Genomic DNA, 25,921 nt, shown 5'->3' with positions numbered 1-25,921 from the left:
GAGCCCGAGGCGCCCCGCCCACGCACCCCGCGCTCGCCTCGCCCATTCGACACGCTACACCCTCCCCGATCGCCACGCCCATCCGTCACGCCCCGCCCTCCCCCCACCCACTCCGGGTAGACCAGCTGACGCCAGCCGCAGCAGCCACCCAGCTTCTACCCGTGCATCCAGAGCGCCGCGGCGACACCATGTTGGGCATGATCAAGAACTCGCTGTTTGGGAGCGTAGAGACTTGGCCTTGGCAGATCCTGAGCAAAGGGGGCAAGGTAGGCCCACAGGGCTGCCGGGGACCCGAAGGGCGGCCGCGCCCACCGCACCCTGTTCGCGGCTGGAGCGTGGACAGGTGGGGCAGGAACGTGCCCGGGATTGTGCGTTCTGGTGTCTGCCGTGGCCACGGCCCTCCGATGCCCAGCGCTTGGACTGGGAAGGAGGGGAGTAGGAGGTCGGGTGCAGCGGGGCGAAGGGCTCTGCTGGGAAGAGGGGAGACAGTGAGGCAGGATGGGTTTGAGGGGAGAACCCCAGCTTACCGAGATGGACTGCGCCTCTTGAGTGCATTCGTCCATTTAAACATTCCAAACTTTATGAATATTTGTTCGCTGAGAGGCCTTCGGTTGCAGGAAAGACTGGAAAAGTGCTTGTCCTTGAGAAACTCCCAAACTGTCCTTGGTGGAGAACTGAATATAAAAGAACAAGATCTGCTCTGCGAAGGAGGTAACTGTTCAAGTCCGGGAGCGCAGGCGAAGGAGCAGTCCGTTCAGCCAACGGGTGATAGTGGGGCCTGCGCAGAGAAGGTGCCGTCAGCTAGGCCTCCGGGATGTGCAGGAATGCACAGAAACAAGAAGAGCCCGTGCAAAGGCCCAGAGCTGTCAAATGGCTTGTTGGCCTATGGGAGTTGGACTCCTAGAATACAGGATGAGTGAGGAGGGCATCATTGCAGTTTTCCCCCAAATTAACATTAGTGCTCACCCAGGCAAATTGGACTGCCCCCTGAAAACAAATCTGCCACTAGATGATAATCTCCTGTGGACAGGTACTTTGCGCACCTCGCGGCTGTATACTCAGCTCCCTGCCCAGTGCTTCGTCTGTTAAAGGACCGTGTTGTCTGGGGGGCCAAAGTCAGGTACCCATTACATTGATCATCACACAAAAGCCCTCAACTAGAGTCTGGACTCTTCAAGCAGCTATAGCCAGAGGCCTGTTACTTCATCTGTCTATATCTGTTTCCTTAGCCTTACGTAGAATAAGCACTTTAGCCCTGATCAAAGGTGACCTATTCAGGTGCCTACAAGCAGCCAGGCACATAATGAAAATGAGTGACAAACTATAAGGCAGGGTGCGAACTGAGGCAAGTTGGAGACAGAGAACTCAAGTCCCCATCTGCAAAGGGTAATTCCAGGCAGTTGTCATGCAATGATGTGAACCAGGGTTGCTGGGTTTTTAAGGAAAACCAGCAATCCAGACTCTTCATGTGAAATCTCTAAATTTAAAATTTATTCATTCAACAAATAACTGTTGAGTGGGCCAGGTACTCTTATAAGCAATGGGGATAAAGCAGTGGACAAAACTGGCAAAAATCCCTGTCCTCATGGAACTTCTCTTTTAGTGACTAGTGAACAAGTAAGTCAAATATTTCATGTATCAGGTGGTGATCAGTGCTGTGATCAAAAATAAAGCAGGGGGGCTTCCCTGGTGGCGCAGTGGTTGAGAGTCCGCTTGCCGATGCAGGGGACACGGGTTCGTGCCCCAGTCCGGGAAGATCCCACATGCCGCGGAGCGGCTGGGCCCTTGAGCCATGGCCACTGAGCCTGCGCGTCCGGAGCCTGTGCTCCGCAAGGGAAGAGGCCACAATGGTGAGAGGCCCGCGTACCGCAAAAATAAATAAATAAATAAAAATTTTAAAAATTAAAAAATAAAATAAATAAAGCAGGGAAGGGGAGGAGGGACTAGAGAGTGTTAGGGGTGAGGCTACGGTTTTAAGTAGGACAACTGTGTCAGGTGTTTTTTTTTTGTTTTTTTTTTTTGTGGTACACAGGCCTCTCACTGCCGTGGCCTCTCCCGCTGCGGAGCACAGGCTCCGGAGGCGCAGGCTCAGCGGCCATGGCTCACGGGCCCAGCTGCTCCGTGGCATGTGGGATCTTCCTGGACCGGGGCACGAACCCGTGTCCCCTGCATCGGCAGGCGGACCCTCAACCACTGCGCCACAAGGGAAGCCCTGTGTCAGTTTTAACTGTTACAAATGTTTGTAAACCCTGCGGGTCAGGTAGGCAGTAGGATCTGTCTGTGGTGGGATGTCGCCTGTGTGCATACCAGTCTGTGGACACGACCCGAGGATCTCCAGGGTCCTCGTTGGCCTTTGCACTTGAGGAATCCACGTGTTACCCACAGCTTGCAGAGAACTTTCCTTTCTGTAGTAGAATTGGGCTCACTTTGTCTTTGGTGTTAAGTTATTTGCAGTGCAGGCTGAGGGTCTGGGCTCCCAGTGGGAGGCACTAGGGGGAGATAGGAGGGCTGGAAGAAGGGAGAGGCCAGGGTATTTCTCCCTCGCCTTCTCCTCCCTGTCAGGTCTCTGGAAGCAGGAGCTTCTCCGGGGCTCCAGTTCTTGCTAGCCAGGCCACCATGGTTTTGGTTCTCACCAAGTGATCCAGGTATCTGAACTCAGGTAAAAGATGACCGTCCCTCTACCTCTGTAGGGCGCTTACTAACCTCAGGGTTGCTTCACTGTCCCTGCTGGGCATCTCAGCTCTTTTATGATCTGTGAAATCAGTTCTCTGAATCAAGGTGCCTCTGTTCAGAATACTCCAGTCATTTGGTTTTCTGTTAGCCTCTTATAGTACAGTGTCACCTGCCACTGATTTGGCGTCTCCAGGGATAAATGCAGCTCCCCGATCGGCATCTTCCCTCAACATCTGATAAGAATATGGAACCATACGGGATATTGTTGCCAGGCTGAAGCAGATCATTTAACCTGAATGAACCTCAGTTCCTGCACCTGTAGAAAGGGTATCAAAATATCTTCCCCATCCACTCCCAGAGTTGCTAGAAATATTAAATTGTTTAAGAAACATGAAAATGATGTGTAAGTTAATACACCCTACACATGTAGTAATATCGTTATGTTGGAACTCATTTCAGCTCCACTCTTACTAGCTTCGTGGTCACAGCTCACTTAACCTCTCTGATGCTAATCATGAGAGAAAATAATAATCCACGTCTCATAACATTGTTTTGAAATGTAAAGGAGAAAACCAATTATAAATTGTTCAACAAAATACCTAGCACTTGATTGTTAACTTGCCCTTAGTTTTCCAGGTAATTTGGGTTAAGTTACTTAACCTCTCAACCACTCTGAACCCTGAAATTCCTCAGCTGTTAGATGAGAATGACAGTGCCTTATGTGACAATTAAACAGTCGAAGATTCTTGTAATCTTTTTTTTAAAAAATATACAAATTCAGGGTGTTGTTATTGTGAAGAGAGCCTCTTTCTGAAATGATCTGTCTCTTCCTGGAAAGAGCCTGGGTCAGAAACCATTGTTCACTTTCCTGGGTGAATGAATATATTACACAGGGTGCCCCACGTAGCTCAAAGTCAGACTCAACCAGATGTTCAGGGCTGATTCCAGGCACCTGGTGGGGAGGCCCAGGCTGCTGCAGACCTTATCAGGTCCTTCTGCATTTCTTGGGGAGGGAGGAAGATGCACAGCTCTCTGTGTGGGGTTGGGTGGGTCTTGTGGGTACTGAGAGCAGGACTGATAGTAGTAATGGACATCTTTATGGGATTTGTTTCCAGCCTGTGCACATTGATTAGGACCCCACTGCCTGGCTTGGAATCCTTACCCCACCTCTTGCCACTGTATCTGGGGCACGTTACTTAACCTCTTGTTTTCATCCGAAAATGAAGATAAAAACACTTACTTCTTCACAGGGTTGTTTAAAATAATACGTGACACATAGAAAGTACTCAGTTAGGTTGATCATTATTATAATAATTATTGTTGTTTTCTTATAGTGAGAAAGCTGGCTTCCAAAATCAGCATGTATACCAACCACAGCAGGTGGCAAGAGAAAAAAAACACCCTCGCAGAGGACCTTGCGAGACATTCTTGCAACATCTCTGTCTGGGACTTGAACTTGACCAGGGTTCCAACTGAATGTTGAAAACTTCTATTTGTGGCCACTGGCTGAAATCCTCATCTAGTTACTGACGTGGGAGCACAAGCTAGCTGAACGTGGGGTGAGGGAAGGCCATTATGCCATTATTTTGTTACACGTAACAAGGAAATGCACTCAAGATGTTAAATTTGAAGAATCACATGTGCTAACAGTGTTAACTTAGGTGCTTTGTTTTCTGCAGAAATAGAGCTCTATTTAAATTCAGCTCCCTGGAAAATCAGAATAGTTGGATAATATCCATCTCTCAAAGCTAAATTTTCATAGTGATGCAGTGGTTCAAATGAGAAGTTACAGACATAGATGCTGTGAAAACAGGCAGTACCTGTTGGAGAACCACCTTCAGACAATGCGGCACAACCTTCCTCCAGGATGGATATATATAGTTAGGCTAGGTTCTCATCTCTCCAGCCAGCTATGGCTACCATATTCCTTTTCATTAGAGTAAAGCCAGGCTTCACTCCACGGCCTCCTTTCCCACAAATCCTTATAGAGGGCCTACTATATATATGTGTAAGACGTGGTCTTAGATGCTGGGAGATACAGCGGTACACAATACAGACAGGCCATGACCCCATGGGGCTTACGATTGCAGTTGGAGACTAAACACACTATTATTCCATTACAATTTCCATTGTAATTATATTCCACTATAATTCCATTGTAATTATAATTACAATATACTATGTTGTGAAAATGCAAGGGCCTATAAAAATATCACGGGGAACCTGTTTTAAACTGGGATCCTCTCTGAGGAAGTGACTTTTAGGTTGCGACCTGTTGGGTGAGTGGGGATTCATTGGGCAGAGACAGGAAAGGAATCCCCCAGGCAGAGGAGGAGGCAGGTACGGAGGCCCTGAGGCAGGAATGACCGTGGCATTGAAGCAAATAGCAGAAGGCCAGTGAGGAGGTGCTCTGGGTATGGCCGGCAAAGTAGGAAGAAGCTCAGTGGTGCCTGGACCATCACAGATAAGTTAAGAACTTGGTGAATGACAGCGTTTAGGCGGGGGATTAATTAACGTGATTAATTTATATAGAATGCTCTGTGTATGTTCCCTGGGCAACACAGCCTCATTCACAGCTTTGGTTGCCCTTTATGCCGATGCATCCTAACTGAGCCAGGCCCCTGCTGAGTCCAGACCCATGTGTCCAACTGTACAATGGACAGTTTGCTCATCTGTAACAGGAGACAGATAAACCAGTGGATTTGTAAGCGCCCTTCCAGCTCTAGTGTCACCTGTCTTTGAAGTTCATGGGAAGGCAAGATCATTCAGGAAGAAGAGGTAGAGTTAAGCTCAGCCTTAAAGGATGGTAGACTTATCATGGGGGCTGGGCTCCCCGAATCAAACTGGATTCCTTTCTCTGCAGCCGTTCCTTTCTGGCCGTGGACTTTTCTGCCTCGGGGAACAAGCTGAGAACATGCTCACTCAAGACTCAGACACACCTGCAAAACCCTATATTTAGATTACAAAAGTGGGTTGAACTAATTTGGGGTAGATGAAATGAACTTGCTGTCAGATCACCATCATTGGACTAATGGTTCCAAAATCCAACTCCCTGTGAGAGCCTTCAGATGTTCGGAGATCTGGGTCCTGCCAGAGTCTCTGGCCTCCTTTCTTGCCATGCCCTGCTGGACCATTCTTGCTCCAGTGGCAGTGAATTACTTGTATTTTTCACCGTCATCATAAAGTTCTTCAGCTCTTTGCTTTTACCCCTAGGGTGCCCGCTACCTGAAATTGCCCTCCCTAAACTATCAGAGCACTTACTACATCATATAGTAATTATGTAATGCTTCTCACCATCCAACGAGACTGCCCGTATCATATTAATCTCCAACTCTGTAGCACCTGGCAGAGGTTTTCAGTAGATGTTTATTCGATGAATCAATGCATCGGTGACTGAATGTCCAGTTGGATGCTCTGTAAGCACCTCAAATTCAGCTTGGCCTACCCAAACTTGTAAACAGACACCCATGTCCCCCAAACTAACCTAGGTGGTCCTCTCCCATGCTCCCACACTGCCCTGGAGCGCCTCTCCCCTTAAACATATCGTCAGGTTATAACCTGTTTTCCTGGCTACTTCTATTAGACCATGCCTCCTGATGTCAGGGACCATGTCTTTCATCTCTTTAGTTGTTGGTTGAATGAATAAAGGAAGGAAAGAAAACAAAGGAGAGAGCCAGCCAGCTCTTTCTCCCGTGAGAATTGGTCATTGGTTTCTTCATTTGTAAGAGAAGGAGCTGCATTGAATGACTTTTGATGGCCCTGTTCTGAGTGTGATGCGAACCTACAAATGTCTGTCAGAAATAACTACCTCAGTAGCTACAGAAAGAGGTTAAAAAATACCCAATTCATCCCCTGTGGAGCATAGAGCCTTGTGGCAAGCATTAGACCAGAGTTTGGGGATTTGAATTCTGGTTCCAGCTTCACCACTCAGCAGCTGTGTGGTCTTGGGCAACTCAGCCTCTCTGGTTCTTCATTTCCTCTTTGGTAAAATTAGTTTGATTGGGTGAACCTTGAAACCTCTTTCAGGCTGAAATTCTGTGACTCACAGAGTGACATTTCTGGAATTTAAAACATTTTAAGTGGCAAGACTTAGTGGGACCTCCAAAGAAGGCTGGGTCTGGTCTCTGCTATGACAGAAGGAGCCAGGAAGAGCAAAATACCCCGAGTTTACATAACACAGTTTGCTACCGAAGGCTCTTTGGAAGTGGCAGACTCACTAAGGGGGAGGGCCTCACAGCAGTCCTCAGAATTAGCAGGCACAGTGCCCCAAAGTCGAGGCCAGTTTGTGGCCTCTTGATTCTTGGTCTGGTGCAATTTCCCCTGCCCCATGTGGAGGGAAGTATATGAAATTGGCACTCAGCGTTTATGTTCAGATTTCCCTGACCCTTTCTCACTACTCGCCTTCAATTTTGCATTACAAAAACAATAGGTGTTTTTGCATTCTAGGTATAAGATTATAATAGTAAGTGTACTTTTTCAGACTGTATAGGCCACTCACAGTCCTACCCTCCTCTAGAGAGTCATTATATCCCCTTGGAAGTTGAATCTTCAGTCTAAGATGTTGTAGGAAGGCCTGTTTGACCAGCCCAGGGCAGCCAGGTCCTCTTTCATGTGTCTATTTTTTACAATCATTAGTAAGAGAGGCACCTCCTTAATCAATCAATAAATATCTTTTGAGCATCTAACATGTAAAGCTCTGGGATATAGTTTCTGTCCACAAAGACCTAGCAGATTTTTCAAACTGTACTGGTGTTCCGTTACCAGATAGTAAAATTAATATAGATCAAGGTTTTTTTTCTTTTAGTGGACTAGACTAAAATTCACTTGAGTAGAGCAGAATAGAAATAAACAGGATAGAAAGAAAAGGCATGTCGCTATGGAGAACAGTATGGAGGTTCCTTTAAAAACTAAAGACAGAGCTACTATGTGATCCTGAAATCCTACTGCTGGGCATATATCCAGAAGAAAACATAATTCGAAAAGATACATGCACCCCAATGTTCACTGCAGCACTATTTACAATAGCCGAGACATGGAAGCAACCTAAATGTCCATCAACAGCTGAATGGATAAATGAGGTGTAGTGTCTATACACAATGGAACATTACTCAGCCATAAAAAAGAATGAAACAATGCCATTTGCAGCAACGTGAATGGACCTAGAGATTATCATACTAAGTGAAGTAAGTCAGACAAAGATATACATCATATGATATCGCTTATATGTAGAATCTTTAAAAAAATGATACACATGAACTTATATACGAAACAGAAATAGATCCATGGGCATGGAAAACAAACTTATGATTACCAAAGGGTAAGGTGGGGGGAGGGATAAATTAGGAGTTTGGGATTAACATATACACACTACTATATGTATTAAATAGATAACCAACAAGGACCTACTATACAGCACAGGGAACTATACCCAATATTTTGTAATAACTTATAAGGGAACAGAATCTGAAAAAGAATATATATATATATATATATATATATATATATCTGAACCACTTTGTTGTACTAACACAACATTGTAAATCAACTATACTTCAATTTAAAAGAAAAGACATGTATAATCATGCATCCGGTCCATACAGGTAAAGTGTTATTTTGTGAAACTTTGCTTCAAACGTGTATGTTCATGATAGGGTGTGGTGTAAAAATGTATTTCTTGTTATGGATTGTGGTTTTTTTTTAAAGTTTGAAAGTGCTGCCTTACAGTATGTTCAGGAATACAAAATTTTTTCATATGAGACATCAAATGGTGAAGAAGAGGAAGAGGGGTGAAAGAGAGCTGTGTGGGTCTATAGGGAAAGGGTAATGACCTTAGGGCAGAGACTCAACACAGAGAGGGGATCACTGCCAAGGAGGAAGGGTTTGGGGGGGAAGTGACAGTGCAGCTGGTCATTGAGGGGCAGATTGGGAAGAGGAATTGCATCTGGGAGTACAGTGTGAAAAGAACTACTCTGATTCTTCTTGAATTGCAGCCCTTCTACTAGATTGAGGCTAATCTTGGGGCCATAGAGTTTTGTGGGATGGTTGCTGTATTTCTTTGTTTCCTCCTTCGCAATTTTCTCTTCTCTTTTCCTGGGTCTCCTATTATTCAGAGGTTGGATCTCTTGGCTTGATCCTTTGATTTTCTTTTCTATTTTCTACTTCTTTGCCTTTTTACTTGACTTTCTAGAATATTTCCTTCAATTTTCTCTTCCAGCCTTTCCACTGAATTTTTCCTGTTATATTTTTAATTTCCCAGAGCTCTTTGATCTCAGAACAGTCTATTTTTATAGCATACTGGGGATGTTCTCGGTGGTTTGGGTTGTAATATCTTCTATTATTTCTCTGTGAATATTGATTATATGAAGTTTTTTCTGCTGTCTCTACACCTGTAAGAAATCTCAGAATCTGTTTGTCGTGGCCCTTCATTCTCTGGCCTGTCTCTTCCCTGTCACCATCGTTGGGCTCTTTATGGAAGGTTCCTTAGCAGTGTGTGCCTCTGGTAACTGGACTTTCACTGTTTCTAGAGTCATCACAGGTTGCTACTTTCTATCTCTTAAGTGCTGCATATTCTCTGCCTCTAGGGAGAGGTCTCCTATGAGGAGAGGGCCTGTGAAGGTGGGAAGTTTGCCACAGTGGAAGTGACTGATAAGCCTGTGGATGAGGCTCTACGGGAAGCAATGCCCAAAGTCGTGAAGTATGTGGGAGGCTCCAATGACAAGGGTGAGTATCCCTGAAGGATTGGCTCTGGTCTCATAGGCCAGGGCTGCATAGTCTCACGTCATCAATGGAAAACACAGGGAGGGACCACAAGGCACCTGTCACTACCTGTTTCAGTGGCACGTGAACTTGCTGTGCTCCGTGGGCAGGGAGGCTCTGGGGAGACCCACTGACTTCATGCCAGTCTCCCCCGACTTTGTGGGATCCCCGCTCAGTAGCACTGAGTTCATGCTTCTCTTCCAGGTGTGGAGACACAACGCTGATTGTTTGTTTCTTTGTTATTTTTTAACCCTACAGTGCTTATCATGTCTTTGGGTTAGTGGGCTGGGTAAGGTGTGCCCACGATAAGCCAGGCCACAGAACAAGGCCAGCTTCTGACATGAGACCTCTGCCCCCACGCTGGAAATCTCCAGAGTCAGCCCCCTGGTAGCTCAGATTGTGTGGGGATACCGAGGGCCAGTGAGTGATGATTATGGAGGGTCCCTGGCTCTGTTCCGGCAAATAAAGAGCCTGAGAATTCTTAGGCTGCTCCCCTCTTAAAGTCTTGGCAGTCCAGGGGAATTCCCTGACGGTCCAGTGGTTAGGACTCAGCGCTCTCACTGCCGGGGGCCCAGGTTCGATCCCTGGTCGGGGAACTAAGATCCTACAAGCCGTGTGGCATGGCCTAAAAATAATAAAAACAAACAAACAAATAAATAAATAAAAAGACTTGGCAGTCTGTGCTGGCTGCCTCCCTGTTTTTAAAATGAGAGGCCTGAAGTTTCAGTGTGCCTATTAGTATGTAAACCATATTTAAATACGAATTGAACTCTTTAGGTCTCTAATTTGTCCTGCACTTTGGAATCAGTGCAAACCCAAAATGGGTCAAAACACAAGGTGAAAAAAGAGACAATGTGTTGAATTTTTAGGATATATCTCAAGTTGATAATTGAGAAAGTTAGAAACTAGTATTAACCTTAGTAACACTAGAACCAAAGTAATCAGGCTTTGGACATAAGTTGACTAGTAGGAGGTCAAGAAGAAATCTTTTCCTTCTTAGCACTGTCATAACATTTTCTTTAGAAGAAAATATGTCTAAAAATTATAAACTCATTAAAAAATTTTGAAAATAACAAAACAGCACCCCTAATCCATCTTTTCTAATATAATCATTGTCGTCTTCAAATGTATTTTTTAGGGCTTTTTAATAGGTTTTTAAAATGTAATCATAGTGTTTGTGCAATACATCCTGCTTCTGTCACTTATTTCATAATTATTTTACACTGTAGCTAAATAGTCCTAAGCATAACTATTAATAGATAAATCAAATTGCATCATGTGCCTATCACTTACTTAGACATATTCCTATTTTGAACATTTATATGAATCCCAATTTTTCACAATTATAAATTCTGCTGCAAGGAAAATCCTATTACCTATAGCCTTTTCCGTATCTTGGATTATTTCATTAAAATCAACAATTAGATAGGAAGTAATTAGATACTGATATATTTACAGTCTTAAATATATATTACCAAATAATTTTTTCCAGACGAGTTGAATCACTATGCTCTTACCTCCAATATATACAAATAAGAGGCGTTTTGTCCGTGTCTGATGATATGTTTTAATGCCTGAAATACTTATTATGAATTTCAAGAACAACAAATATTGTCTTGGAAGAAGAATGAGACCAGCAGATGGTCCATGGGCCTGAGCAGGTTCTGTCTCTAACACCCACATCCACCTGTGGGGTTTTGTGTTTTCAGGAATCGGGATGGGGATGACAGTTCCTATTTCCTTTGCCGTATTCCCCAGTGCCGATGGGTCCCTACAGAAGAAATTAAAAGTCTGGTTCCGGATTCCAAATGAGTTTCAAAGCGACCCACCAGCTCCCAGCGATGACAGCATTAAGATCGAAGACAGGGAAGGCATCACTGTCTATTCCACGTAAGGAAACTATTCTTTAGGCATACACGGGTAGCACTTGAATCATCTGCAGTGAGCATTTGCATTTTCTTTTTCCAGTTTTGAGATGGAATTGACATATAATATTGCATTAGTGTAAAATACAACAGAATGCTTTGATATATGTTTATCTTATGAAATGATTACCACCATTTAGTTAACATCGTTCCTTAAACAAAGTTACAAATTTTTTTCCTGAGATGAGAAATTTTTTTTTTTTTTTACAAATTTATTTATTTATTTGGCTGCATTAGGTCTTCGTTGCTGCACGCAGGCTTTCTCTAGTTGCGACGAGCAGGGGCTACTCTTCATTGCGATGCGCAGGCTTCTCACTGCGGTGGCTTCTCTTGTTGCAGAGCATGGGCTCTAGAGCACAGGCTCAGTAGTTGTGGCGCATGGGCTTAGTTGCTCCCTGACATGTGGGATCTTCCCTGACCAGGGCTCGAACCCCTGTCCCCTGCATTGGCAGGTGGATTCTTAACCACTGCGCTACCAGGGAAATCCCCATGAGAAATGTTAAGATCCACTCTCTTAGTAACTTTCAAATATATGATACAATGTACAATATTGTTAACTGTGGTCACTGCTGTACATTACATCCCCAGAACTAATTTATCTTATAGCTGAATGTTTCTACCTTTTGACCACCTTTAGCTAGATCTCCCACCCTCCGGCAATCACCCATCTGTTCTCTGTATCTGTGAGTTCAGTTGTTGTTTTTTTTAATTCCACATATGAGTGAGATTATACAGTATTTCCCTTTCTCTGACTTATTCCATTTAACATGGTGCTTTCACAGTCCAGCCATGTTGCTGCAAATGGCAAGATTTCCTTCTTTTTATGGCTAAGTGATATTCCATTGTATGTATGTACCACATCTTCTTTATCCATTCATCTGTCTATGGACCCTTACGTCATTTCTACACCTTGGCTATGGTAAATAATGCTGCAGTGAACATACGGGTGCTGATACCTCTTCAAGCTAGTGATTTCATTTCCTTCAGATATATACTCATAAGTGGAATTGCTAGATCATATGGTAGTTCTATTTTTAATTTTGTGAGGAACTTCCATACTGTTTTGCATAGTGGCTGCACCAATATACATTCCCGCCAGCAGTGCATAAGGATTCCGTTTTCTCCTCATCCTTGCCAGCACTTGTCACTTCTTGTCTTTTTCATAATAGCCATTCTAACAAGTGTGAGGTGACATCTCATGTGGCTTCGATTTTCATTTCCCTGCTGATTAGTGGTGTTGAGCACCTTTTCATGTACCTCTTGGCCATTTGTATATCTTTTTTGGAAATATCTCTATTCAGATCCTCTGCCCACTTTTTAATCTGATTGTTTGGGTTTTTTTACTCTCGAGTTATATTATTTTTTTATATATTTTGGATATTAACCCATTACATATATACGATGTGCAAATAATTTCTCTCATTTAATATGTTGCCTTTTTATTTTGTGGATGGTTTCCTTTTTCTGTGCAGATGGTTTTTAGCTTTATGTAGTCCCACTTGTTTATTTTTGCTTCTGTTGCCTGTGTTTTCAGAGTCAAATACAAAAAAAATCATTGCCAAGACCGATGTCAGGGAGGTTACCCTCTATGGTTTCTTCTAGGAATTTTACAGTTTCAGGTCTTATGTTCAAGTTTTTCATCCATTTTGAGTTGATTTTTGTGTATGGTGTAAGATAGTAGTCCAGTTTCAATCTTTTGCATGTGGCTATCCAGTTTTCCCAACACCATCTACTGAAGAGACTGTCCTTTCCCTATGGTACATTCTTGGCTGCTTTGTTGTAAATTAGTTGACCATGTATGCCTGGGTTTATTTCTGGACTCTCTGTTCTGTTCCATTGATCTTTGTATCTGTTTTTATGCCAATACCGTACTGTTTTGATTATGATAGCTTTGTAATATAGTTTGAAATCAGGAAATGTGATGCCTTCAGCTTTGTTCTTCTTTCTCCAGATTTCTTTGGCTATTCAGGGTCTTTTGTGGTTCCATACAAATTTTAACATTGCTTTTCTATTTCTGTAAAAAATTCCATTGAAATTTTAATAAGGGTTGCATTAAATCTACAGATTGCTTTGGGTAATATGAACATTTGAACAATATTAATTCTTCTAATCCATGAGCATGGAATATCTTTCCATTTATTTGTGTCTTCTCCAGATTTTCCATTAATGTCTTCATAGTTTTCAGTGTGAAGATCTTTCACCTCCTTGGTTAAATTTATTCCTAGGTATTTTGTTCTTTATGATGCAATTGTAAATGGGATTCTTTTTTTTTTTTTTTTTTTTTTTGCTGTACGCAGGCCTCTCATTGTTGTGGCCTCTCCCGCTGCGGAGCACAGGCTCCAGACGCGCAGGCTCAGCGGCCATGGCTCACGGGCCCAGCCGCTCTGCGGCATGTGGGATCTTCCCAGACCGCAACACGAACCCGTGTCCCACTGCACCACCAGGAAAGCCCGGGATTATTTCTTAATTTCTCTTTCTAAATTCATATTATTGATGAATTAAGAAATACTGAGTACTGACTTTCTTCTTAAATTTCTTCAGCCTACAGCACACAAACATTTGCACTGTATCTAAGTAAACACCTTTGCCAGTTGCCAAACTGATTTGGATATAGAGAATATCCCCTCAGCTTAAGCTGAACATCTACATTTGCCACAGCAGGGTTCTGGGAGATTCAGGGAATATCTAAGTCAGTCTGTAGTTTGGGGTCATGAATATCTGGGGAGCATAAAGGGCTAGAGATACTTCGTTTTTACCCCACAGTCCCCTTGAATGCCAGAAGGGCAGGGAGCATTTGCCAGAGCCGGACTGCTACTGCCTTAGTTATTCATGGTCTGTGGGCCTTTCAGCAGAGCACGTGTGCCTCCTATTATTCTAGTCCTGTTTCCAGGGCTTTACTTGGGGTCCAGTTCCCTTGACTTTAGAGAAAAGCAGGTACAAGTGGTTGCATGATTTTATTCTTTAGGCCTCAACCTCCCTTCAGAAGCCAGGTCTCTTCTAGATAATCAGTGACTCCCCAGTTGTTAAAATCCTCCTGTGTGACAGGAGCCTCCACCTCTTCTGCTCCAGCCCTCATTCAGACTTTCCAGCCTTCACTGCAGAGGCTGCAGAGAAAGCAAACTCTATTTAAAGAATACCTAGACTATCTTTTCCCAGGGCTGGGACTAGGGTGAGGAAGCAGGTGCACCTGTTGTGCAAAGTTTAAGGAGACACTCAGTCTCACAGTTGTCCAAGTGTATGTAGGGTTGGCCCTGAGAGTGAGTACCTCCTTAAATCTTGAGCCCCAGGCATCTCAGCTGTCTCATCCTAGTTCCCACTCTGTCCTCTCCTAGTTCCCACTCTATCCTCTCCATCCTCTTTCCTGCGTCTTGGGAGGCAGCCTGGTGTAATATGATGAACAAGTATATTTTAGTTTGAATCCTGGATGATGCTTGGGAAGTTACTCAGCCTCTATAAGACTTGGTTCTCCCATCTTGTAAGTGCTGATAATATAATCTACCTCATAGTATTATTGTTAGAGACTATCTTTCAGTATTTACTGAGATGCTATTTATAAACTGCTTAATGTTTATGACCTGTAGTAGGTTTCAGTAATTCTTTCTCTTTGCCCCTTCTTATTTCATAAGAAATGAGGTTGACATGATTAAATCAGGTCACATAAGACTTCAAGCAGAACGGACTAGTTTCTAATCATTTCTCTTTCCAAACCCAGGATAATAACTTGGTCCCATTTTTTTCTTTTGCCTTTAACTTTTTAGTAGGGAAATCTTCAAACCTATAGAAAGATAGAATAAGAAAATGAAACCCTAGGTACCTATCATTCATCTTAAATGATAATTACCTCAAGGCCAATTTTGTGTCATGTGTATCCTCACAACTTCAACCTGGTCCCGACCCTAAATTATTTTTAGGCAAATTCCAGGCATTATATTATTTCATTCATGAATATTTTATTGTGACTACTGAAGACTTTTTAAAAATAGAAAAATAATATCTTATTATTCCTAAAATTTTAACAATTCATTACTGTTATAATAATTTTAAATATCCAGTGTTCAGTTTTCTCCTACTAGCTCATAATTTGTTCCTACAGTTTGTCTGAATCTGGCTCCAAATAAGATGCAGCCACTGCAATTGGTTGGTACATCTTTGAAGCTTTTATTTATGTTGATTTTCTCACCACCACACGTTTTCATTTTTCCTTGCCGTTTATGGATCATTTATCCTAGTGTTTCCCACAGTCTGAATTTTGCTGGTTTCCTTACTGTGGCATTTTAACATGTTTCTCTGTCCCTGTACTGCCTGAAATTAGTAGTCAGAACTAGAGGCATAATCAGATTCAAGTTTGAGTTCGGGGCAAGGCTATTTCAAAGATGGTGTTGTGTATCTCCATCAGGGGCTCATGCTTGCCTCTGGTTTTGTGATATTAGTGACCTTAGATCACCATTTCCCAGATGCCATGTTTCCTTAGAGGTTGTCAAATGATAATATTCTCTGTTTTTCCTTCTTCATTTATTAGCCGGAGTACTTTGGTAAAGAGAAACTTCCCTTCATCTACTATTTGGTTTCCCTGAGATAGAGTTGTAGAAAAAAAGGCCAGATACCTCCTCTTTATCAGTTTTCAGAATAATGATTTCATTTCTTAACATCCTCCAAAGGGGAGGCAGTGTTGATCTCTGGTGTTTGAGTACTGATAGAAACGTATGAATTCAAACATAATTGATGTGTTTCACTTCTTTGCGGTTATTATTCTCACTGATGCTCAAACTGTCCCATCTTTGGCCAGTGGGAACCTCTTCAAGTTGCTTTCTTGGTCCTTTTGACATGACCCTGGTAATCTTCAGTAACTTCCTTGGTTTCTGGTAGGACAGGATATTTCAAGCGCATCCTGACATTTCTTGCTCTAGAGCTGGAATTAGCCATTTCTCCAAGGAACGCTGGTTCCTTATGGTGGGAAAGGGAATCTCTTTAAAAGCTACTATTCAAGCCAGGTCTGTCGAAGTTTCCTTTAGTGCAACCTATACAGAGAGGAGAGTGACAAAGACGGCATCTAGCATGGCTCAATGAATTTTTTTTAACCTGTTAGCATCTGATCCTGTTAGCATCTGTTCATTCCTCAACTAGCCACTAGGTGTCACTGCACAGTCAAGTGTGCATTTAAAAGTACCTTTCTGTGGAAGGCAGAGTTGATGACATAATAGAAGGCACAAATACTGTTTCAAATACACAGCGCATCCTTAACTCAGTCTTCCTTTTTTATGACCTTGTGAAGGGATGTCCATTGACTAGCAGTATGTATTACCAATACTGTTTAAATGAATAGAAGGCTATGAAAAATTAACGTGATCAGAGTTTTTTCAGTATTCACAAGAGGCAACAGAGTTGTCCTCACGCTTCGATGAGTGGCCTCATTCCAGACTACTGTCCTCCCTCTGTGCTCTATAAAGGCCACTTAGGTTAGAGCTCAGCCTCCTCAATGCAGTTCAACAGAGACCAACAGCAGGAGAGGTTCGATGGTGTTAACAAGACTTTCATGATCTTAATGAAATGTCTGGGTATAAAGGAAAGAGTTGGAAACAAGGAGCTCGTTGTCGGGGTGACTTGTGCTCCAAGGTCAGGTCTACCGCTTAATGGCCAGAGGACCTTTGGCATCTCACCGAGCCTCTGTGTGACTCAGTGTCCTTATCCGTGAGATGGGGGTAAGAGTAGCGGCTGGGCCCGTGAGCCATGGCCGCTAAGCCTGCGCGTCCGGAGCCTGTGCTCCGCAACGGGGGAGGCCGCAGCGGTGAGAGGCCCGCATACCGCAAAAAAAAAACCCCAAAACAAAAAAGTTGGTAAATAAGGGAATGAATTCCCTGGCGAGCCAGGGATTGGGACTCTGCGCTTTCACTGCCGAGGGCACAGGTTCAATCCCTCGTCTGGGAACTAAGATTCCACAAGCCACGTGGCCAAAAAAAGTAAAACTAAAATAAAACAAAACAAAAAGGGGGATTTGAGGGCTCTTTAAAAAAATTTTTTTAATTAAAAACAGAAAAGTTGGTGAATAAGTAAATGAATGAAAGTCTTGGACCTTGCCTCCTGCTCTCCTCCCTCAAGATCTCGGCCCCTCCCGATAGCTTCAGCTGCAGCTGCCACCCTTCCATCAGTAAGTCTCCTGCCTGACCTCCATCCAGCTCCCTTAAACGTCTTACCATTCCTCAGACTCACTGTGAAGACAAAGGCGAGGCCACTTACGCATTCATTCATTCATTCATTCAAAAAAAATCACATCTTCATCATTCACTTACTCTGTGCCAGGAAGCGTTTTAGGTGCTGGAAATATAGCAGGGAACGAGCAAAGCGTCTGCCCCTTGAGGTGGGAGAAACATTATAGTGCAGAAAACAGACAAAAAGCAAATGCCTCGAGATATTTCAGGACAGCGTCGTTCCAGAGATAAGAAGTGGTATCTGAACTGAAATTATAGGGAAGCCTATTTCTACTCAAAAATAAATACATTCGGGGGCTTCCCTGGTGGCGCAGTGGTTGAGAATCTGCCTGCTAATGCAGGGGACACGGGTTCGAGCCCTGGTCTGGGAGGATCCCACATGCCGCGGAGCAACTAGGCCCGTGAGCCACAACTACTGAGCCGGCGCGTCTGGAGCCCGTGCTCCACAACAAGAGAGGCCGCGATAGTGAGAGGCCCGCGCACCGCGATGAAGAGTGGTCCCCGCTTGCCACAACTAGAGAAAGCCCTCGCACAGAAATGAAGACCCAACACAGCAAAAATTAATTAATTAATAAACTCCTACCCCCAACATCTAAAAAAAAAAATTAAAATAAGTAAATAAATACATTCGGGACTTCCCTGGCAGTCCAGTGGTTAAGACTCCACACTTCCCATGCAGAGGGCTCAGGTTTGATCCCTGGTCGGGGAACTAAGATCCCACATGCCATGCGGCACAACCAAAACAAAAAGTAGAATAAAATAAATAAGTAAATACATGTATACATACCTTCTGGCATAATCTGTCTCAGAGTAAAATGGACAGATGATGAGGCGCTGAAGCCCTAGCCCTGGAGGAATTCAGGTACCATCTGAACGGATGTGCGACAATTACACACACAACGTTTGTCCCAAGTGGCAAGTTTGGCTGCATTTGACAAACGTTTATTGCGTACCTCTGCTATTTAAGCCCCTTCCCCTCTGAGCGCCCCGCCAGTGATAAGATTCTGTAACTAAAACCTAATCCATCACCGCTCACTCCCCCCACAGCTGCTCAGTTGTCCCTTTAGTCTAGTACTTGGAAGGGGCTTCAGTCACTATTTCCAGGTGGGTGAACCCAGATCAACACGGTAGTGCTTCTGCCTTTTATCACAAGCTCCCTGGGCAGCATCGCCGTGTAAACCTCCTCGGCGGCTCCCAAATCAGCATGTCCGAATGGAACTCACATTCCTTCCCACATCTGACCCCCGGTGTTCTGTCTTCCCAGAGGCCCCTCCATCCTACGCATCCCGTTCACATCCATCCTGACTCCTTCATCTTCAACGTCAGTGTTGGCCGAGTCCTGGTCACCTCCTGGCTGTGCCTTCCCCTCGATCCGCACGGCCACGGCCCTCATCACCTCTTGCCTGAACCGTTGCCGAGGCCTCCTTAGCGTTTCTCGTCCCTCCAGCTCTGCCTCTGCTGAGAGGTCCTTTTGTCTCCGCCAGCCCTAAAGCACAGGACCGATCGCACTACTTCCCCCTGCTGTTGGGCTCTGCCCGAGGCACATCCGAGGTTTGGGACCAAGGCCAAGCTAGTAATAAAATACGAAGGGGGATGGGTGGACTTTGGGTTGGGTCCCCAAATGTTTGGCCGGGCAGTGAAGCCTAGTAAAATGCCTTGTTGTGGCGTGTACTGTCCTCCACAACACAGCCCCACTCCAGGGGTCCGCCTAGCCTCAGAGCATCCCACCCACACCTCCCAAGCCCCGCCTCAAACACACACACATACGGTATCCACTCCCAGACCTTCACTCACTCGCCCAGCTCCTCTCAGCCCTTCCCCAACCTCTGCTCATTGCAAGCTCTGTGAGGGCAGGAATTTTTGTCATGTTGTTCATTGCCGCCATCAGAAGAGACGCTCAAGAGATAGATAGCAGCTTGATATCACGTCCGTAGCATCCTCCCCTTCCTGTTCTAAGTCAGAACCAATCCGTCCCTGTTCCCTGCCCCCAGAGCATTGTGTGTACCTCCGTTCTGGTGTTTTCTCCTGCCCTGCCTAATCTTTATGTGTGTCTCTGTCCTGGCCACTACAGTGAGACCTCGCCCGGGTAGAAAGTCTTTCCCGTCGTCTTTACGGCTCTGTGCTCTCGAGAGCGTGTGCTTCCCGCTTGAGCGATGCTCAACTCGATAAGCCTGGTTCAATCTGACTGAATGAAATGCCACACGGTGTTAAGCTTCTTTCCTGTTGATGTGGAATTATCAGCTCTTCGGCTTACGCTTCTCCTGCTTAGCACAGGGCTGTGTGCGTGGCAGACTCTCCACAGATCCGTGCTGACCTGTTGACTGTGAAAGTTCCAGGCCACGTCGGATGGTCAGGCTCAGAGCCATTCCATCTCTCCTCTTCCTCGCTGCCTGCCTGCTCCAAGCACTCCCTGAAAGATAACACGTTCTGATTTTTCGGACCTGGGACCAAAGTCTCCGTCTGTTAAACTGCCTCAATGACACCTGCATCATCCTCCCCACACCCCAACTCCCCCAGACCTGTTTAGACAGTTCCTTTTTTTTTTTTCATCTTTATTGGAGTATAATTGCTTTACAATGGTGTGTTAGTTTCTGCTTTATAACAAAGTGAATCAGTTATACATACACATATGTTCCCATATCTCCTTCCTCTTGCGTCTCCCTCCCACCCTCCCTATCCCACCCCTCTAGGTGGTCACAAAGCACCAGCTGATCTCCCTGTGCCATGCGGCTGCTTCCCACTAGCTATCTATTTTACGTTTGGTAGTGTATGTATGTCCATGCCACTCTCTCACTTTGTCCCAGCTTAGCCTTCCCCCTGCCCATATCCTCAAGTCCATTCTCTAGTAGGTCTGTGTCTTTATTCCTGTCTTACCCCTAGGTTCTTCATGACATAGACAGTTCCTTTTGTATTTCTGGAATCCAGGGCATGTGTGTCCTTCCTTGGTTCCCATGGTAACCAAATTCTTGGGAATACTGAGCTCTGACTACAGAGCCCTGGTGGTGAGCGGCTTTGAAGAGGGAGACTTGGACACTGGTTAACAGGCTCGCTTCCTGTTTCTTTCCTTTGAGAAGCTCAGAGCGCTTTACAAGCACTCCTTAACTCACACTCAGATGTGCCCGTGGACTTGGAGAGCTGGGGGTACAGCGTGGTTATCCTCCGAGTGCTGCGTGGAAGCTGAGCCCTGGGGAACGAGGCAGCCGGAGCCGGGCCTCCTTCACATCTTAGGGCTCTGCGCCTGGGAGGGTTTGGCTTTCTGGCTCGTTTGTGCGGTTCTGTGATGGGGGTTCGGGTCAGCTGGTTAGACTGGCAGCAGGGAGCACACGCGGATCTGTTCCACAGCTCATCCAGCTTTGCTCGTTTCCCAGTAGAATGCTTCCTTGATGAAGCAATAGGGAAATTTTCATCCTCGTTGTAAGCATCTTAGTCAGCCTGGGAAAAAATAGAAAAAGTCAAGGTTTTTTTTTCTTTTTTCTGGTAATGGATTTAAGAATCCCTGAACGATGACGTTCTCCGCATCACTCTCTGCCGGGTCTCCTTGGACTCAGGTGGGTCCTTCTCAGCGGCCTTTGCTGAGTCTTCATCCTCCTCCCAGCAGCGGGGGACTAGGATCTCTGAGAACAGCCTGCTGACTTTCTGTACGCTTACCACCTGGGCCCCATCGCCCTCTTCGCTCTGACCAGAGCCAGCACCTACTCACAGGTGACGCCCAAGTTTCTGTCGCTAGACCCGTCTCTTTCCCCGGTCGTATCTCTGACTCCAGTTCCTGCCCAAGTCTAGGGAGATTTCAGTGCCCAGCACACACTTAGGGGCTCAATAATTGTTGCACGAATTCGTTTCATCGAGGCACCCTCACAGCAATATGCCCCAAACCAGATGAAAAACCCACCCGCCCCGATTCCCTCTTCTGGTTGGTGGTGTCGGTTTCCACTCAGAGACTTAACTGGAAGCCCTGGAGAATCCTTGACTCCCTCCACCCCACCCCCGCCCTGGCCTCTCCCCGCCCCACGCTCACCTCCCACATTTGCCTTTGTCCAGGCCTTCGTCATCTCTCTGTCAGCTGTTCCTGGCCTCCGGTGACTCCCTTCCCCTCATCTCTCCACCCCCCCACCCCAGAGGGGTCTCTCCAAACTACAGTCCGATCACGGCAGTCCCTTAACTTTAAAACCCCTTCCCAAGTCCATCTTTGCATCTAAGGTCAGGCTCAGAGTCCTTAGCGTGCCCTTCAAGGCCCTTTCCAACACGGCCCCAGTCCATCCACTTTGTTTGAATCCCCACCACTGTGCCCTTAGTAGGTGCTTCAGATTTTATTCTGTGAGTGAGTGAAGATGGAGGCCAACAGACTTCGCCCTCATCTGTAGGCCTATCAACCTGAAGACAGCGACTTCCATCATTTCTCCCAGACGGTTCATTTAGCCAAGAGGTCTAATATGTGTGTTAGGTGCTCAGAATACACCAGTGGCCAAAGAGTGACAAAGATCCCTGCCCTCGTGGGGCCTGTATTCTACCAGGGGCCTCAGACCATAAACAATGAATAACTTTTATATAGTGTGTTAGAAGGTGAGAAGTTCTGAAGAAAGAAAAGGATAGGAAAGGACGGAGGGAGGAAAGAAGGAAGGAAGGGAGGGAGGAAAGAAAGAAGGGAGGGAGGGAGGAAGGGAGGAAAGAAGGAAGAAAGGGAGGGAGGGAGGAAAGAAGGAAGGAAGGAAGGAAGGAAGGAAGGGAGGAAGGGAGGGAGGGAGGAAAGAAAGAAGGGAGGGGAAAGGAGGAATGGGGAAGGGGAGTGGGGTTACAAGATCGAAAGCATTTTTAGGGAAGGCCTCTTTGAGAAGATGAGGTTGTTAACTGAGTTAACAACAGTTCTTCATCATTAAGCTCTCTTGCTAGTTACTTTACATCACCATTATGTCTCTCACCTCGGGCATCAGGGAACTGGAGACTGTTCTGAGCAAACTGCAAAGTAACAACAATAGCTACTGTTTGCTGTGCGTTTCCCACGTGATGGGCAGGAGGCTGAGTGAGGAGTTTGCCGTTGTTTTCTCTTTTTTGATCTTTACAACAGCCTTCTGAAATTGATGCCCCCATTCCTACTGAACAGATGAAGGACCTGAAGGTTAGAGAAATGCAAGCATTTGCCCAAGACCATGAGCTAGACGGTGGCAGAGGTAGGATGTGAGCACACAACTAGCCATTTTGCCTCTCAACTGATGAATGAAGGTATTTGAGGACCACTCCTTTGGATGTTTGTAGAAACCAGTAGCTTAAAGAGCCAACATCATCGATTTACACAGAAAACAGCTTAGTATCACAGCGTGAGAGGGGGCTGCAGAGGCATTTAACACCTGATCACCCCACCCCCATCCAGCATCTGATTCGTTTCAGACGGGCGGTCCTCAATCTATAGACATTCTTCAAAAATAAGCCCAGTGTCTTACAGGCTTTTATTGTCAGAACAATCCTTCCTTAATATTCATCCTCTGCCTCCTAATCCAGTTTTATCTCATTTGAGCCTCAATGAAGCTAGAACTCACCTTTCTCCATCTGCCTTATAATCTTTCTTCAGTAGACTTGAAGGACCAAGCCCCCTGTCTCCCAAATTGGTCTCAGCCCTGTCCATGTGCTGTAGCTATTGTCTAGACATTAGAACAACCAACTCCTTAGAGATGAAATCCTGGGTATTTTCAAAGCAGTAACCCTGTAATCAATGTGCTGAATGCTTAGCGAGTTATAAAAGAGCAAAGCGTGAGTCAGAGAACCCCACCCAGAATAATGCATTTGGCCCAATCTTGGCTGGGCGCAGATTCAGACCTTTGAGTCATCAAGCTCGTTAGAAATGGGGATGTGTTTGACACTAGTAAAGATTGTAATGCAGCCCCAGATTTAGAGTGGTGTATTTAGGGTAGGTCACAGGACGAATTTTGGAGCGAAGGCAGGTGACATAAGGAGAGAATAACGGTCGTGAAAAGACAAACTTTATTGCTTCTCTATCTCCACCTTCTGCCATCAAGAGAAAAGCCTGATTTGGAAAAATCATCTTTACTTACTAGAAAAAGAAGGCTTTCCTGATTTGAGCAGAAGGGATCTATTAGAAGTGATTTCTCTTTTGCGGTACGCGGGCCTCTCACTGCTGTGGTCTCTCCCATTGCGGAGCACAGGCTTCAGACGCACAGGCTCAGCGGCCACGGCTCACGGGCCCAGCCGCTCCGCGGCATGCGGGATCTTCCCGGACCCGTGTACCCTGCATCGGCAGGCGGACTCTCAACCACTGCGCCACCAGGGAAGCCCTGAAGTGATTTCCTTATTTGGGGCAGGCATGCTTAAAGCTTGCCTAGGGGCCCTGCCTTTGGTAGCTCTGTTTTCTTTTGTTTGTTTGTTTGTTTTTTAACATCTTTATTGGAGTATAATTGCTTTACAATGGTGTGTTAGTTTCTGCTGTATAACAAAGTGAATCACCTGTACGTATACATATATCCCCATATCTCCTCCCTCTTGAGTCTCCCTCCCACCCTCCCTACCCCACCCCTCTAGGTGGTCACAAGGTAGCTCTGTTTTTTAACAAAGCTGCTACTTGTCCTTAGAACTGCTCTGCAGTGGGAGAAACATGAGCTCCAGCTCCACCCTAACTCCCTCGGTTCTCCTCCCCGCCAGCTGGCGACAGAGAGGCAGGGAAGAGAGCCGACTGGGGCAGCAGAGGAAGCTAGAGAAAAGGGTAAAGACATGGCTTTGGGAAAAGTCAGCCTCCCATCTGTTCAGGAAATTTCAGAAAGGGAAGGGAAGCTCGCCTATTGTACCAACTACAGTACTGGTTCCAGACTGGTTCCAGGACCCTCACAGATACCAAAATCCAAGGATGCCGGAGTCCCTTATCTAAAGTGGTGTCGTATTCGCATATAATCTACATATGTCCTTCCACCTACTTTGAATCATCTCTAGATGACTTATAATACCTATTACTGTAAATGCTACGTAAATAGTTGATGGCACGGGGCAAATTTAAAGTTTGGCTCTTTGGAACTTTCTGGAACGTTTTTTTTTCCCCCAAATATTTTCAATCTGCAGTTGGTTGAATCTGCGGGTACAGAACCCCCCGATGCAGAGGGCCGAATGTAGTGTGGTTCAGGCCCTGCGTTAAGAGTTTTTTACATCCGTGATTGTAGTTAATGCTCGTAACCTACTGGAAGAAAAAGGAAACATATCCCTGTTTTACAAACGAGGCTCACGCTCGGTGAGATTCGTTCCACCCCTGTAGGAAGGGGCAGATCTGAAGTCTTAACAACTAGAGCATGCTTGTCGTAATAAGAGTAGTGAGTGACTCTTTTGACGTCCCCCCCTCTCTCTGAGACCCTGTCCTTTCTGAACCAGTGACTTGCTTTGTGTCCTCAGGCAGTTTGGCGGTTATGCCAAGGCAACTGACTACGTAGCTCATGCCGCCGAGCTGCGCACCACCCTGGAGGGTACAGCCACCTGCCGGAGTGACTTCTACTTCTGCACTGGGTATGACCCTCCCATGAAGCCCTACGGACGTCGCAACGAGGTCTGGCTGGTGAAGAGCAATGAATAATTGGCTGAACTAGAGCTCCCTGGATGCTTGCGTCTGTGCCCACTTCCTCCAGGAGGAAATGAAGCTCCCTGTGCAGCTCCAGTAGGGCCGACTTTCCTTCAGAGCCAATCAGTCACTGCCAATTTCCTGAAATAAGCACGTTCCAGATCCTGAGGCTCTTGTTCTCGTGGAGGGAAATAAGGCACCCACGATACATATGCGTCCTTCTAAATGACTTAGAAAATTCCGTGGGAGACCAGAAAAACCCAGCAGCATTTTCCCAGCTCTCTGGATCCCTAAAAACTGATTTTTAAAAATTATGGAAACCGTATTTTTGTTATTGAGGAAGAAGTGTGATTTACGTGTGATCTTTCATCTCTGATTCTTATAAGAGCTTTCTTTAAAAAGAAACTGGAAATAAAGATCTTTGACTTAAACAGCTGAGACGAATCCTAAGTGTAGTTATTTTCCAAGATTCCACAGGTGTATAGATACTACTGATGGTGTTTACTGTCGCAGGAATCCTGTGTTTACAGTTCCAAAGTCCTTCAGAATAGAAGCCCAAAGATCCCAGGGAAGGAGGACACGCACCACATGCTAAACCACAGACACTTACCGTGACCGTGTCACAGCGATTCCATGCTCTGAAGTTGAGGAAACTGTTTGCAGCTGTGGGCCACAAAGGGTTCCAGGGACCACAAAGATAGACCAAGAAGAAAACTCACTACCCCAGATGCATAACCGTGGAGACGGGAAGACCTGCCCAGAGGGTTTATGCAGGATGATGAGATGAGGTCAGAAAAGCTGGGGTCCAGTTTCAT

General features: G+C 45.4%; 1 protein-coding gene across 1 annotated transcript; it reads left to right on the top strand.

The window, feature by feature from the left end:
• The first annotated feature begins 123 nt into the window (after positions 1 to 123).
• HEBP1 (heme binding protein 1) lies at positions 124 to 25,542 on the top strand. Its single transcript, XM_060024323.1, has 4 exons — positions 124 to 266; positions 9,255 to 9,393; positions 11,139 to 11,319; positions 24,944 to 25,542. Exons 1-4 carry the CDS (start codon positions 189 to 191, stop codon positions 25,119 to 25,121), a joined length of 576 nt encoding a protein of 191 aa, XP_059880306.1. The 5' UTR covers positions 124 to 188; the 3' UTR covers positions 25,122 to 25,542.
• Positions 25,543 to 25,921: the final 379 nt, after the last annotated feature.

This window comes from Delphinus delphis, chromosome 11, assembly GCF_949987515.2.
Source record: "Delphinus delphis chromosome 11, mDelDel1.2, whole genome shotgun sequence".
NCBI lineage: Eukaryota > Metazoa > Chordata > Mammalia > Artiodactyla > Delphinidae > Delphinus > Delphinus delphis.
The sequence above is the reverse complement of the archived record's forward strand: the minus strand, read 5'-3'. Positions and strand labels throughout refer to the sequence as shown.